Source organism: Megascapheus bottae, chromosome 1 (assembly GCF_031878675.1).
Source record: "Megascapheus bottae isolate mThoBot1 chromosome 1, mThoBot2.hap1, whole genome shotgun sequence".
Classification (NCBI taxonomy): Eukaryota; Metazoa; Chordata; class Mammalia; order Rodentia; family Geomyidae; genus Megascapheus; species Megascapheus bottae.
This window is the reverse complement of record NC_143509.1, coordinates 73356957-73373764: the sequence shown is the minus strand read 5'-3', so window position 1 is coordinate 73373764 and position 16808 is coordinate 73356957. Positions and strand designations below refer to the sequence as shown.

At 36.0% G+C, this 16808-nt stretch overlaps 1 protein-coding gene across 1 annotated transcript in view; it reads right to left on the bottom strand.

Moving 5' to 3' along the window:
- Abi3bp (ABI family member 3 binding protein) overlaps nucleotides 1-16808 on the bottom strand; it is a 202063-nt gene that overhangs the window by 37257 nt on the left and 147998 nt on the right. The window contains exons 42-50 of the mRNA XM_090347240.1: nucleotides 16078-16143; nucleotides 14235-14309; nucleotides 11013-11087; nucleotides 8487-8546; nucleotides 7420-7467; nucleotides 6609-6689; nucleotides 5818-5895; nucleotides 4365-4430; nucleotides 120-194 (exon numbers count right to left, since the gene is read on the bottom strand). Coding sequence (XP_090203366.1) covers nucleotides 120-194; nucleotides 4365-4430; nucleotides 5818-5895; nucleotides 6609-6689; nucleotides 7420-7467; nucleotides 8487-8546; nucleotides 11013-11087; nucleotides 14235-14309; nucleotides 16078-16143 — 624 coding nt within the window. The remainder of the gene's footprint in view (nucleotides 1-119; nucleotides 195-4364; nucleotides 4431-5817; nucleotides 5896-6608; nucleotides 6690-7419; nucleotides 7468-8486; nucleotides 8547-11012; nucleotides 11088-14234; nucleotides 14310-16077; nucleotides 16144-16808) is intronic.

The window sequence follows — 16808 nt, the reverse complement described above, 5'->3', positions numbered from 1 at the left end:
AAAAAAACAAAACCGAAAACAACAAAAAACACCTTGCTGTGTGAATACAACAAAATTACCCAAACTGATTAACAAATAATTTTAACAGGATCAGAAGCAAAGAAACTTGTGATTATTACCTGTTTTGACGCCATTCCCACCGGGCAGCCCATTGGGTTTGACTCTAATTGGTTTTGTAGTTGTTCTGTTCAAAACTACAAGAAAAGGAAATAAATAGTTCAGATATTTCTTATTAAAACTTCGCAGCCAGAGGAAGCAAAACGTTCTCTGGAAGTGATTTAAATAGACAATAAAGTAATATTGGTTGGTTTACTGAAAGTATCATTTAGAATATAGAAATATATTCTGGTAAAAACATGGACTTTTTCTTTAAAGAATAACATTGGGATGTTGATGGGTAGTGCGTTGAATTTGTAGATAGCCCTTGGCAAGATTGCCATTTTCACGATGTTGATTCTTCCAATCCAGGAGCATGGGAGGTTTTTCCATTTCCTCAGTTCTGCTTTAATTTCCTTTTTCAGGGTTTTAAAGTTGTCATCAAAAAGATCCTTTGCATTCTTAGTTAAGATAATTCCTAGGTACTTTATTTTCTTTGAGGCTATTGCAAAAGGAGTTGCTTTCCTGATTGTTGCCTCATTCCTCTCACTGTTGGCGTAGAGGAAGGCAGTTGATTTTTGAGGGTTAATTTTATAGCCTGCTACCTTTCCAAAGTTTTGAATCAGCTCAAGGAGCTTTGGAGTAATGTCTATAGGATTCTTTAAATATAGAATCATGTCATCTGCAAAGAGGGATAGTTTTACTTCCTCTTTTCTTACTTGGTTCCCCTTTATGCTTGCTTCTTGCCTTATTGCACTGGCTAGGAATTCTAATACTGTGTTAAAGAGGAGTGGAGAGAGTGGGCATCCTTGTTTCATTCCTGATTTTAAAGGGAATGGCTTTAGCTTTTCGCCATTAAGTATAATACTAGCTGTGGGTTTGTGATACACAGCCTTTATTATATTGAGGAACGTTCCATGGATTCCTAGTTTCTCCAGAGCTTTTAACATAAAGGGGTGTTGGATCTTGTCAAATGCCTTTTCTGCATCTATTGAGACAATCATGTGATTTTTGTCCTTGCTCCTGTTGATGTGTTGAATTATATTAATTGATTTGCGTATGTTGAACCAGCTTTGCCTCCCTGTGATGAATCCTGTTTGATCATAGTGTATAATTTTTTTGATAAGTTGTTGTAGACGGTTGGCCAGTATTTTGTTGAGAAGTTTTGCATTGATGTTCATCAAAGAAATAGGTCTATAGTTCTCTTTCTTTAATGAATCTCTGACTAGTTTGGGGATGAGGGTTATACTGGCTTCATAGAATGAGTTTGGTAAAGAACCTTGATTTTCAATTTCGTTGAAGAGCTTGAGAAGTATTGGTGTGAACTCTGCTTTGAAGACCTTATAGAATTCAGCTGTGAATCCATCTGGCCCTGGGCTTTTCTTAGGTGGAAGGTCTCTTATTGCCATTTCTACAATCCAAAATTTCATATGGAATAATAAAAGACCCCGTATAACAAAAACACTTCTTAGCAGAAAAAACAGCGCAGGAGGAATTTCAATACCAAACTTTAGACTCTATTACAGAGCTATAATAGTCAAAACAGCTTGGTACTGGCATAAGAACAGGCCTGAAGACCAATGGAATAGAACTGAGGACCCAGATATTAAACCACAGACCTATGGCCACCTAATCTTTGACAAGGGAGCCAAAAAAATAGAATGGAAGAAAGATAGCGTCTTCAACAAGTTGTGCTGGCAGAACTGGTTAAGCACCTGCAGAAAACTAAAGTTGGATCCTTCTTTGTCACCCTGCACTAGAATTAGCTCCAAATGGATCAAAGACCTAGAGGTAAAAGCTGACACACTGAAAACTTTACAAGAAGGAATAGGAGATACACTAGGCCTCCTTGGCACAGGTCGAAACTTTCTTAATAAGGACCAAGAATCACAACAAATCAGAGAAAGGCTGGATAAGTGGGACTGCATTAAACTGCAGAGCTTTTGTATGGCAAAGGGCATAGGTAGTAAATTAATTAGGAAGCCTGCAGAGTGGGAGATCTTCACCAACCATTCAGTGGACAAAGGCCTCATATCTAAAATATATGAACAGCTCAAAAAATTGAATCACTCCAAAATTAATCTCCAAAGTAACAACCATCCCATTAAAAAATGGGCCAAAGTCTTAAAGAGTCTTCTCTGAAGAAGAAACAAAAATGGCCTATAGACACATGAAGAAATTCAACATCTCTGGTCATAAAAAGAAATGCAAATCAAAACAACGCTAAGATTCTACCTCACTCCAGTGAGAATGGCCAGGTTCAAGAAATCTAATAACAACAGATGCTGGAGGGGATGTGGCCAGGAGGGATGACTACTACACTGTTGGTGGGAGTGCAAACTCGTTCAACCACTATGGAAAGCAGTGTGGCAGTGCCTGAAAAGGCTAAACATAGAGCTCCCCTATGACCCAGCAATTCCACTACTTGGCATTTACCCAACCATCCAGAAACTAGGGCATACTAAATCCACTACCACAACAATGTTCATTGCAGCATTATTCACCATAGCAAAGATATGGAACCAACCTATATGTCCCTCAGTTGATGAGTGGATCAACAAGTTGTGGTATTTGTACACAATGGAATTCTATGCTGCTGTCAGAAAAAATGGCATTGCCCCATTTGTTAGGAAATGGAAAGACTTAGAAAAAATCATATTAAGGGAAGTAAGCCAGACTCAAAGGAACTTAGGCTCAATGGTTTCCCTCATTTGTCATAATCAGTAGAAACTTTGGTCTCTCCTAGCAGAGATCGGCAATAGAGCAAAACCTTGATACATAAGACCATATAGTATGAAGCTAATTGAAAGGACCTCCAGGATATTGAAACAAAAGCTATATAACAAATGATTATTGTCCTTAATGTACTATGTTATCTCTCATCTCTTTTGCTGTCCCTTGGGTATCTCATATTGTTACAGTATCTCACTTTGTTACATGATATATCAGATATATTTGTATTTGGTTATTAATTACAATAAAAATATTTTTAAAAACATGGACTTGAATATGGAAATAATGACCTAAACTTGTACTGAGGTAATTATACTTCAGTATTTACTTGAAAAAGGTAACAGACAAGGTGACTTATACTTCTCAGTAGGAAATATTAATGTTGCTTCATTTGTTAGCTTTGAATACATTCCAGAGTAGAGCTGAAGAAAAGTCAGGAGTGATTAATGTAATGTAGGCTCATGACTAAAAGTTCCTGGATAACATAGCTGTCCTAAGATTACAGAAGTGTTTGGCTTTCTGTACAGCAGGAAAACAATTTAAAAAGCTCTTCACAGATCAGTTCTTCAAAGCAGATGTAGGCAAAGGCCATTATAATGAAATCTTTGTACCTGAAGAATCCTACAAAAGGACTACCAACTTCCCAGTAATAAATTGTGACCTTAATAACAAATGTACTGTGTAAGTTTTATCTAAGAAAAAAACTTTAAAATCATGAAGAAAAAAGACAGAAAAGTGGAGGACCTATGGTTCAACTTGTACTTTTGCATATGAATAATTTCTGTAGATCAGATCTATCTTCCAAGTTAATCGTTTTCAAAACAAACACCATTTGAAAGAATTTATTAACTTTAGAATATTTTTCAGTATATGATGATGTCAAATGATGATCAACTGAAGTTTTTATATTTAATGTGCACTAAGCAAAAATTGAAGTATAACTTCAGGGTAGGGATAGGAAGGGGAAATGTGGAAGAAAAATGAAAGGAGTGACATTGCTCAAGATACATTATATTTATAACCTCACTTATGGAATTGAAATATCTTTGTACAACCACCTATAAAATTATATATATATATATTATAATGGTAGCTTTATTTTTTCTATCTACCATCTGCTTTTTTATCCTTTGAAGCAATCAGGTAGAAAAGTTTCCTTTGTAAAACGGCCTTCTTATCCCAAGAAGAAATAAACTTTTGAAGACAGAAATAACATTTGAAATTATTATAAAAAATTGAAGGTGTGTGTGATTTATGCATAAATGCCATTTAAGAACACTTTTACATTAATAAAGTTCCACAATGGTCTTTGAAGCTGAACATCATGAAAGTTTCTGTCAAATTTTATCACTTCCATGGATGAATCCATAAGGACAGAATTTTTGTACATTCTTTAGTGTAAAGTAAGGACACATGACCTCTCACACACCACCACCACTTTTCAGTCTATCACTTTTCACCGCTGTATCAGTCTATCTTATATCTATCCTAGCATGCTAATTACTTAGGTCATAAGAGAAAGAGAAGGAATTTACCAGGTCTGATATGTGGTTTGTCAGGTGTCCTCGGCCTTCCAGGAACAGTGTACAATCTGTGTGGTGCTAAAATATAAAAATCACTTAATATTTAATAACTAATAATACTTCAAATCCCACTGAATATAGATTTATCACGCTAAGGGACCACTCCCAACTGATATATCTGGTAAAGGAGATGACAGAATGTTAAGAAGTCTCCAATTAAGTATTATAGACTTCAAGTTAAAATAATATAAAACAAGTGGAAATATTCATGAATGAAGTGAAAGGTGCAGGTTGAGTGAGGTAGTTCATTTGTGATGCATTAAGGACTAATTATCATTTAATCCATGGTTCTCAAGAGTATGAAAGACCAGACAGTTGCATGATGTGATGGTCCATTTATCCATCATGCGTCCATCCATGCACCCATCTACGCATCTACCCACTCATCCACGTATCTCAATAATTAGTCCCCATGGAGCATTATTTTGCCCAAGACAAATAACTGTGAAGCAAAAAAAAGAAAAAGAATGAAAATGTTGATAAGTAAGAACTATCAAATTGTCTTTGATCACAAACTCTGAAATGAACAAATATTCAATGCCATTCATAATGTTGGATATAGGAATGAGTGAAAACGATGCTTTCTTCCCCATCCATCAAGCAAAAATGAGCATGGCTAGACAGACTCTACAACTCAGATGGCGGCTTCTAACTGCTCCTGCCATCTGAAGCCTGCCCTCAAATGGCTGAATAGCTAAATGAGTGATCAACGTATGCCAGCACATTTGTGAGAAATATTTTTACTTTCTGAAGTTTTAAAGTGCGTATTCATTCTGGGATTTGTCCATCTACCACCGTGCTTTTCTACTTCTCACCCCATACCTCATGCTCCCTCATCATACCAATTTTCTTGTAACACATTAGCTAACACTGGGAACCTTTTCCTGGAAACTATGTGTGTAGGGCCCATCATTTTGATGATCTTTTACACACATGAAGTGGGTCTTTGTCTCATCAAATATCAGCACTGCTTTCCCTAAGAAGCTAATAAATAGGCTACAATATCAATTTAAAACATCAGGTAGGTGAAGGGAGACAAAGAAGAAAGGAGGAAGGGGAAGAAAGAAGAGGAAGAAAGGATGAAGAGGAGAGATGTTAAAGATTCTTTCCTAGTGATCAGATACATAAAGAAGGCTTGTGAAACTTAAGCACATTAATAGTCAACATCCAACAGTTTGTAATACATTCAGAAGCAAAGCTCCAACTAAAAAACCGGTTGTCACTGTTCAACTGATAGTAATCATTCAGATGAAGTCAATGTGCTTCACCTTTGAAGTAAAAACAATCTCGTGATTTGCTGTGACAAACAAACAACAACAAGAAAGCTTCTAAAAACAAAAATTGTGTCTTGACTAAGAGAAAGATAAGGAAAAATTATTCTCCAGAGACGGGGAAGTAGTATTACCCTGAGTTGTCTTTGCCAGTTCAGTTGTTTGTGGAATCTTAGTTGTGAAGAATTCTTGGGTGAATTGGTCTGTTTCTTCTGGGGAAAAACATAGCAAGATGTCTTGTTTTAATTAATTATCACTATGGATCTTACAGAAAGCAAAAACAAAAATTAAGAAATAATTACTCATGTTCTTTTTGCTCCATGAAATAGGATATACTACATATATAAGCACGTCCTATAATCATAATTCAAAGTTAATGATACTATTTTTTGGTGCTGGTCATTGAACTTGAACTTTCTGTCTGGATACTGTCCCTGAGACATTTTCTTCAGGGCTATGGCTTTACCACTTGAGTGACAGCTTCACTGCTGGCTGGTTTTTTTTTTTGTTTGTTTGTTTGTTTTGGTGTGTGTGGGGGTGGTACTTAATTGGAGATAGGAATCTCATGGACTTTCATGCTAAGGCCGGCTTCAAACTGCAACCCTCAGATCGCAGCATCCTGAGTAGCTACAGATATGAGCCAGCAGCATCTAGCTCAATGGTACATTTTAATAACCTTTGTTTATTATATTTGCTATTTTATTTTAATGACTCTTGAAAGGATTTCCAAAAGCTTTTAGCTCAGGATCATGGTTTTGTGATGTGGCCATCCAAGGATGTGGCTTGTGTATGAAAGTCTTTCAAGTGAGTGTATTTGTTACTTATCTCCTCCTTATTCCACAAATTCCTTGAATTATGTCAATTGGCTGTAAATGATATGCCACTGACTGAAACATAGTCCTATAGGTGGCAAAAATAAATCTACCTGGAGTACTTTGCAGTTCCTCTTGAAAAGGGGTTGGTGAAATGATATGTATAAAGGGAATGCCTCGTGTCTCCAAAGGAGCTGTAAAAGAAAAGTAGCCAGATTATAAACTTTCAAATTAAAGCCAGTACCAGATCATCATTCAAAACAGAAATAGAAAGGAAGATTATGTGAGTGATAAAGAAGAAAGTTAAATATACACTGAACCTGCCAGTAAAAGACCATGGGGCATTAGGATACCGATTCTCAACTGTATCATGACCAAAACACACAATAATGGCAACCTGTACTTGACACAGCTCCATGAGAATGCCTAATTAATACAGCGTACAGATTATGTCCTAGTCCTGACCTACTGGTTACAACTCTGTCTTTTTACCTCCCACTAAAGACAGCATAGAGGGCTGTATTATCGGGATTTTTTTAGTCTCTTTCAAATTAATTTTACAAGTGAATTTCTGACAATTTTCAGTCTGTGTTTTGACCACAGCAAGCTCATTACAGGCTGGTGTGTTACAGCTGAGAATCACTAAGTCAACAAGAATTGTTAAGTAGATGGGCACTGGGGAAGATGAAATCATGAAGATGAATGAGGTAGATGAGGGTGCACTCTGTAACTTAGTCTTGAGAGCAAAAGCGTCATGGTGGGGAAACTGTGGCTTTTCTGTTTGTGGACGATCAATTAGTGAGATGATGACATGATGAAATGAATTAAGAAGAGGTGATGTTTCAATCATGATCATTTGAGAAAGACCTGACATCTTGATAGTTACAAAGGAAATAGAATTTGTCAATAGGGAAAATCCATTACCTACTGTTGTCCTTGGTGCCTCAATTCTGAAGGTAACAGGTTGCAGAACTATGCCAAAAGCAAAGCAAAAATATATTTGTGAGAAGCACTACCTGTGAAATGAAAATAGTTTGTGTTTTCTAGGTTCATTTATTTAACCACTTAAACATTCTTGAGAACCATAATAAATGGGAAATGATCCTGCATACCAGATATCACTCAGGGAATTAATTTAATTAAAACTTGAGAAATCTTATCCACTGTCATTTTAAGGATAACTTATGGATAGGCATCCATATTTTCCTTAAAAGTTCACTTACAGTTGTAATGTTGATATATTTATCTTTTTGAAAGGATATAAAACAGTTCTGTCAGAATATGTTCTACAACATAGTGGTTTCCCTGATTTGGTATAATTAGTATGTATCTAGGACTCTACTAGCAGAGGATTACAATAGCACAAAACCTAGATACATAATGTCATATAGAATGAGACTAAATGAAAGAATCTCTAGGATATGGAAACAAGAGGTTTATCTTGTGTGATTGTTGTTCTTAATGTACAATGTTATTTCTTTTCTCTTTTTTTGCCCTTTGGTAAATCTCATATTGTTACAGTATCTGACTTGATTACTTGGTATATTATATATATGTTTTGTTTGTTTGTTTGAAATAGGAAAGGGAAGAGGGGAAATCAAGATGATTAGGAGGAGGTGGGGGAAGAGAAAAAGGGACAAAAATCATGAGAAGGGGTATCAATGTGCGAGAAGTAATGCACCTACTATCTGATGAATGTAACTGTAACCCCTCTATACATTATCCCAACAATAAAAAAATAAAAAAAGAATGTGTTCTACAATTTTAGCATAATATACTAGTCAATAATCCTATTGTATGCCAAGGCAAAACTTTCATTATGATTTTATAATAAAATCATAAAAGTTCAGATTATATGATTAAATTTCTCCCAATGAATTATCCATAAAATTTTCTGATGTCTTCCATACCACAGACATTAAAAGATACTTATCACAAGAATATTTTTGAAGTATACATCACAACTGGGAAAACAAAAATGATTTATTTACCAGGTTCACTCTGAGAGACCTCAGGGTCTGGTTTCTGGGGAAGGAACACATCTTTTGCAACTGAAAGAAAAAGATGGTAAGACTGTCTAACTGAAATGCCTGGAGTGAACGAAATATTACATCAGACACACAATCTCAGAGAGCATGAAGAAGCAAAGTTATCTCCACAATACTTAAAGATTGAAAATGAGAAGATGATCTGCATTCAAATGGATAAATATCATCTGTAAAGAAAGGTCTGTGGAAGGATACAGATACTAAGTTGATCACAGTTCATTTTCCAAGTTTCCTTGAGAGGGGGGAAAAGAAGAAAGTACTAATATAATTAAACACAGGAAATAGGTTTTTCTCAAGTGGCTTTTGAAAAATAGTGTTTGCTTTTGCTTGAAGTGTTTAGCTACCATTTTGATTCTCATGCTAAAATTCTACTGTCACAATAAAAATATATTAACTTAGATAATATGCATAAAAGGCTTGCAAACTGAAGAAAATAGCAGCAAGCAAGAAAAAAACCATCTTGAATAAATAAGAAGAGGACAGTTTTATTCCAAATGGTCCTAACAGTTCTTATAAGAAAGATATAAAGCAAAGGTACAGCTAGTCATCACAGAATACCATGTGTAAAGTTTATGCTGGTACTTGTCACTGAGTAGATGCTATATAAATGCCAGCTGTTGCCATTTTTGTCTATAATGATGTAGCTTTCAGTATAGCAGACATCATGGATTTTTGGCAAATGAGAATATGAAAAAAGACAAACTGTATTTTCTTTTTTTTTTCTTTTTTTTTTTTTTTTGCCAGTCCTGGGCTTGAGCTCAGGGCCTGAGCACTGTCCTTGGACTTTCTCAAGGCTAGAGCTCTACCACTTGAGCCTCAGCACCACTTCTGGCTTTTTTTCTATGTATGTGGTACCGAGGAATCGAACCCGGGTCTTCATGCATGCTAGGCAAGCACTTTAACCACTAGGCCAAACTCCCGGCCGACAAACTGTATTTTCTTATATCCAACAGCTGATATTTTGAATGTGTTTAATATTGTGTTCTATTTCTACACATAAAATAGATCGATAACATTATTTCTTTTGTCAGTCCTGGGAATCAAACTCTGGGTGCTGTTCCTGGGCTTGTTTGTCCAAGTCTAGCACTTTACTGCTTGACCTACAGCTCCATTTCTGTCTTCTTTGGCAGTTAATTGGAGATCAGAGTTTCACAGACTTTCCTGCCAAGACTGGCTTTGAATTGTGATCTTCAGATCTCAGCTTCTTGAGTAGCTAAGATTACAGGCATGAACTATCACCACCAGCAATAACATTATTTCTTATTGGGAAAAACACCAAGATAATTTCCTATAGATTTTTTTTGAAATTTTTATTTTTATTTTTTCATATATATTTATTGTAATTGATAGAAGGGTTACATTATATTTGCCAGACAGAAGGTACATTAATTCACGTACATTGATACCCTTTCTCATGTCTTGGTCCCCATCTTCCTCACCCCTATCCCTCATCTTGTTTTTAACCAGGTCTTTTTGCCCAGATCTCATCTTCGGAGCAGTTTAAAGTGTCTTTTTGACTTAGTTTCCCTACAAGAAAGTCCTCTGCAAGCATATTCTCTCACTGAAAGGGTTCCCTATACTACACTGAATACGTCAAAATGGCTACCCTTTTTGGTAGGCAATACCATTTTCTTGTATCTTACACAATGCTAGAAAAAATAGTAATCATATCGAATTCTGCCTCAGAAGGATGGTGAAGAAAAATTCTCCATCATGAGCTAACCGGTGATCACCTTGCCATTACTTTAGGAAAAGGTTACAGAAAGTGGGCATTCTCTTTCTATTGTTTTGGGGGATAATATAACTTTTGTACTGCATCTGCATTTAGTGTAGGCCACCAAGTATGTAAATTACAGCTTGAAAATGTAGATTTTTTTTAAAAAATTAGGAAACTTCAAAACAATCCACAGTTCAGAGGTTAAAGGAAAGCCATAATACTGAACATATCACCTATCTTGTGTAGTGTTTTGAGGGAGTCAAGTAGTATAGTTATGAATAATTTTCAATTGTAACTCAAACAAAATGTTTACCTGAAAGGTTGAAGGAGAGGAGACTTTGCTTTAGCTTTGCAAAGTCTGTAGTTTATAGCACTAGACTATACAAAAAAGTGCTGCGATTAAGAAAGAAACAGTTGACTGGTATGTTGTTAACTTAATCCACCATGCTGTAAGTACATTACTTGTTATTACTTGCACTTATGGGGGAATTTAGAACAAAGAAATGTAGTTAACAGATGCTAAAATTGGCATTTTTCGCTTTAGCCAGGAAGTAATGATTTAATAAATTGCCATAGCAGACATCCTACCAAGGGTGGAAGAGTGGAAAGATACAGAAATATATACAGAAAGAAATAAGACTCATTCTACTTGAGACACTGCAGCTCTAAGAAATGCCTGTACTATCAGGATCCACTGAAGCTGAGGGGAGCAATGGAATGCATTTGACTTAAACAGGAAATAAAGTATTTACCAGGTGTGGTATATGACACTTCCGGACTGGATGGCATTTTTGGTTTTGAAGTAGTTTTCTGGGACCCGTTAGGAACTGAAAGAGAGAACTCAGATTATGAGTCATTGGTTTTGGTATCTCTCGGTCATGCTTAACACAGATGGCATGACAATGAATAAACTTGAACACGGATAAAGGTACTATTGATAATGGAGTTGGAAAGAGAATTCAGATCAGTTAGAAATTTGATGGAAATTCTCTCATTGTAGGAAAATGATGCATAAAGCATCAGAATAAGATGAAAAATTTCTTAAAATTTTCATTTCAGGTGAGACAGCCTTTAAATTAATTCACAAGTGATTTTGTTTTTCTGGATATATTTACTTCACTTCTTCTTAAACTCATTCTCATGTCTTTGATGGATAATAAAGCAGACAAAGTTGAATAGAGTCATAGAATCTTCTGAAGCATGGGAAGATTAGAATAATCTCACACGACAGTGTAAGGCAATGCATAGGGATGCTGGTTTCACTATATGTATTTCTTCCATTTCACCAGGATATTGAAAGATTTTTTTTTGCCAGTCCTGGACTTGGGTTAAGGGCTTGAGCACTGTCCTTTGTTTTTCTCAAGACTAAGCTCTACCACTTGAGCCACAACACCACTTCTGGGTTTTTTCTATGTATGTGGTACCGAGGAATCGAACCCAGTTCTTTGTGCACGCTAAGCAAGCACTCTACTACTAGGTTAAACTCCCAGCCCAATATTGACAAATTTGAAGAATTAGAAAATATTATGATTCAATATACTTTACTATCATAATCACTATAGTTATGTCTTCTAAATATAAATTTTAAAAAATACACAAAGAAGTCATTATTTCCTGTGATTGAATTTTGCCATTTAATTTGTAAGGATGTCTGAAGTTAATAAACAATCCCTAAATGCATAATTACACTCGTAAAAAAATAACTAGATGGAAAAAATAGTGTTGCATTTATTTATCTACAACAAATAATTATAGTCTAAATGTCCTAGGATTTTTACATTTAACATCTTAATATTTTTCTTTTTGCTTATATTCCAGTAGTCAATTTTTCATGCCTTAAAATATTTCCATTTCTTTTTTTAGTATATACTGTATATTCAAATAAGAATTTGAGAGATGCTTCTTGAGTGATTTTTAAATCTACATACTTCTAGAGATTTTTTTTTTTTTTTGCCAGTCCTGGGCTTGAGCTCAGGGCCTGAGCTCTGTCCTTAGACTTTCTCAATGCTAGCGCTCTAGTACTTAAGCCTCAGCACTACTTCCAACTTTTTTTTTCTATGTATGTGGACCAAGGAATCGAACCCAGGTCTTCATGCATGCCAGGCAAGAACTCTACCACTAGGCTAAATTCCCAGCCCTAGAGTTAGATTTTAAGTTTCCTATGTACAAACAAAATATACTTGGGTTGTATATTTAATGGCTTGGCTAAGGATTTTGGTGTGTTTTTATTCTTATTTATTCACTATTATTTATTACAGAATCAATAATTTTTTCACATGAGTTTCATATGTCTTAATGCTTCAAATGTATTTGTTGCTTCTTAAATTCTGTAGGGGAGTGTTGCCTTGCTATACTTATGTATTTGTATATCAGAACCTTATTTTCATGGTAAAGATAGCTATTAATTAAAACATCAAAAATACATGAAATGAGAATTTTTCATTGTTAGGTAGATATGGGACATATTTTTTATGGGACATATTTCTTAATCTTCCTTTAAATAAAAAAATTGACTCATGCATAACTACTCAGAAGGTTGAGTTCTGAGGATCACAATGTAAAGCCAGCCCTTGCAGGAATGTTTATAAGATATATCTCCAATTATCCACTAAAATCCACTAGTGGAGCCCTGGCTCCACTAATTAAAAATTTTAATTAAAAATTTAAACAATGCTGAGACAGCATCCAGGCCCTGGGGTTAAAGGCCAAGAACTAGCATGCACACATGAAAATTTCTTTTATTATAAGGCATTAGAAATCATACTTATAACTATAGTTCTTTTGATGCCTGAGTAGAAATTCAGCATTGACAATAGGAGTCCAGATCACTACCTGCACCCAAGTTAATTATGTTGTTGCTAAATATGTTCCTTTATCAGCTCATGACATTAGTGAAGGTTTGATTTCTGATGTACTGGGCTATCCACATCAGTAGAACAAATGCTAAGTCAGCGCAATGGCTCATGCCTGTAATCCTCGCTACTCAGGAGGCTAAGATTTGAGGATCAAGGTTCAAAGCTAGCTTGGGCACAAAAGGACCTGAGACTCTTATCTCCAATTAACCTCTAGAAAATGGGAAGAAGGCTTGGCTCAAGAGGTAGGGCGGTATTCTTGAGCTGAAGAGCTCAGGGACAGGGCCCAGGTTGAGTTCAAGCCCAATGATCCCCCCAAAATAAAGAAGAAGAAGGAGGAGGAGGAGGAGGAGGAGGAGGGAAGAAGAGGGAAGAAGAGGAAGAGGAAGAGGAAGAGGAAGAGGAAGAGGAAGAGGAAGAAGAAGAAGAAGAAGAAGAAGAAGAAGAAGAGGAAGAAGAGGAAGAAGAGGAGGAAGAAGAGGAGGAAGAAGAGGAGGAGGAGGAGGAGGAGGAAGAAGAAGAAGAAGAAGAAGAAGAAGAAGAAGAAGAAGAAGAAGAAGAAGAAGAAGAAGAAGAAGAAGAAGAAATGCTAGTGACTATTTCAATTAGATGAATGGAAGGTGAAAAACACATTCAGGGATAATTAAGGGGCACAGGGAGTAGGCAGGTTACTTTGTTTTAGAAATGCCCTTCTTAACCACCCCCCTCTTAAACAATATAACATTAGCAATGTTCTTGTGGAGTCAGTTCTTTCTCTGATAAACTTTCTGATCAGGTTTAAAAATAAACCTAATTTTTTTTAAAGTTATCAAAGATGACTTGTTTTATGAGGGTTAAAAATACAACCTGCTGGGCTTGGGAATGTGGCTTAGTGATAGAGTGCTTGCCTAGCAGGCATGAAGACTTGGGTTTAATTTCTTATTACCATATAAATGGGAAAATCTGTGGTGCTGTGGCTCAAGTGGTAGAGTACTAGTCTTGAGCAAAAGAAGCTCAGGGACAGGTTTTAGACGCTGAGTTCAAGCTCCAGGACTGGTTAAAAAAATACAACCTGCTATAACTCAACAGAATAACCACATCAACCTCAAAATTTTCAGGTTAAAACATCAAACACTCATTTACCTGGTTGTGTTTGTGGGACTCTTGGGCCTGGTAGTGTTTTTGACTTCGGAGGTGTACGAAGTGTCTGCCTGGGAGCTAAAAAAAAGACATGGGCTTGGATCTCTGGATTCCAACCAAATTACAGTACCTAGCCTGTGAAAGGTCAAAGGTGTTTGTGGAGAGACTGAAGCCCAATATACACAGCAATGCTATTCAAGCTCTAAAGACCTTACAAAGAAGAGGGAGACAATTTGTCCAGAAAACAAAACAAAATGCACATTAAACGACATCCATGATATTCAGCTGAAATATTGGAGGAACTATTGGAATTTCAAATCTACTTCAAATTCCTTTTAGGAATTTAGATTGAAAATAAATGTCATAACAACCAGAATATCATTCTTGCAAAAAAATCATATATTCCATCAGAATACTTAGGTATTATTATTTTGCCAGTCCTGGCTTGAACTCAGGGCTTGAGCACTGTCCTTGGGTTTTCTCAAAGCTAGCACTCTACCACTTGAGCCGCAGCATCACTTCCAGCTTTTTTTTTCTATGTATGTGGTACCAAGGAGTCAAACCCATGTCTTCATGCATACTAGGCAAGCATTTTATCACTAGGCCAAACTCCTGGCCCTTAGGTATTATTTTGAATATAAATATGAACATTTTTCCTAAATAGAAAACAAAACCACAATTATACCACAAATGTTAAATATATTTTACTAGCAAGTCCTACTGGGGAAAAAATGAATCTTCTTGCACAAATTTCTTGTGCAGAGTTACTTTTTGCTGATCTAGCCCTAAAAATATTCCAAAATAATCTCTGTAAAAATAAATCATTTCTTTACCAAGAAAATGCAAAGCATACCCTGAGAAAGGAAAGGAATGATTCAGATACAAGGTTTCAGTTTGTGAGAACATCTTACCAGGCTAAGCTAGAATGTGCTTGGGATAAAGAAAGATGAGGAGAAAGAAAATGGTACCCACATTACGCAGTTCCAGACACCTTAAGGGAAACTCACTGAAAATGTTATTAGACAGTGGGATGTTGATAAGAAGAAAGTATATCCAATGGCATTAGTTTCAGGCCGTTAAGGAAGAAATTGCTGAAAGTAAGAGCAGTTAGACCTAAGTTTCTGAGTGAGATGTGTAGCAGCTTCTTCCCGGACCTAAATAAAATCTGTGTGGGATACAGTGGTTAAAGCAGAATCTTCTTGCCTATAGAGAGATCAACAGTAAAACATGAGAGATTATTTGCTTATTAATCATGGCCTATAGACAGGTTTTCCATCAAGTTATGTGACTTTTAAGAAGCTTTGCATCCTAAAATTCCATCATTGGACTTTCTCACTGTGATTGTTTAATTCTCAATCCCCTGACTGGCTGAGGTTTGCTTACCTAAAGGTCAGAATAAAGAAATGAAGCCTCATCTCAGCCCTATTGCTTTTCTTAGTTTTTAAAATAGAATCTTTCGTACTTTCCCCCTAGATTCCCCCTACTGCACTCACCATTTCTTTTTTTGGCCTCTTGTGTATTTTCTGATTAGTCTAGTCTCTAATCATAATATTCCTGATCTCGATTTCCAGTTTCTCTAGGAAGTCAAGTATGAGCTACTACATCCAAAATCATGCCTTAAAAAACCCTTCCAGAGTAGCTGAGGGGTATTTTTCAGCATTGTACTAAAGAATATAAACCACATTACAATTTGAGAGATTATTATTGAGAACAGATGGTGGAACGTCAGTGAGACAGGCTAACCCATCAAAGAAAGAGAACAGTGAATGAAGTCAGGCTACAGATGTCCAGAAGAGATCATATCATTACCCCACCTCATGAATGAAATATAAAATAGTGTATTTACCAGGTTTGGTCTGAGGCCCATCTGGACTGGGTAGGATTATAGTATGGAAAGGCAGAGGTGATGGTTCTATGATAATTGAAGGAAAGTATGTGGGGTTACCACAGTGCTGGCACACTCAGATTACAAACAATAGACAAGATGGCAACAAATAAATTTTAAAAAGATAACTATAAATTTACATCTTTATGATTCATTTAAAAAAATCCCAAGATCCCAGGTTTGCAAATAATTTTGACATAGCAATAGCATGACTTTGAAGATCTTCAATGTATGCTAGGATCCTCCCTCCTCAACAATTCTAGAAAAGATATTTAGTAGGAATCAGGGATATAACAAGGAATTTTAAAAATGTAACAATTCAGTTAAGAAGCATAGAATTTTGGTGAATAGCAGAGGAAAAATGAGATATGTAACTAAATACAATGATATGAGTGTTAATGGAAAGTAGGAACGGCTCACCATACAACAAAATGTTATTTAGAATATTCAACAGATATTCAAATCACCAGGATGTTCAATAATCGGAGAATACAAAAAAAAAAAAGACCAAGGTCTTACATAAAGGGGAAGAGACATTTCAGACAATGATTACGAGTGGAAGTACCTAAAAAGAACTCAATGCAAAGATAGTGGTGCAATATGGATTGACAATGAGAGAGGCTCAGGGCCTTTCAGATGATGGATTCAGCAAAGAGGCCAGAAAACACACAGATGGGGCTTGTGAGCTTGTC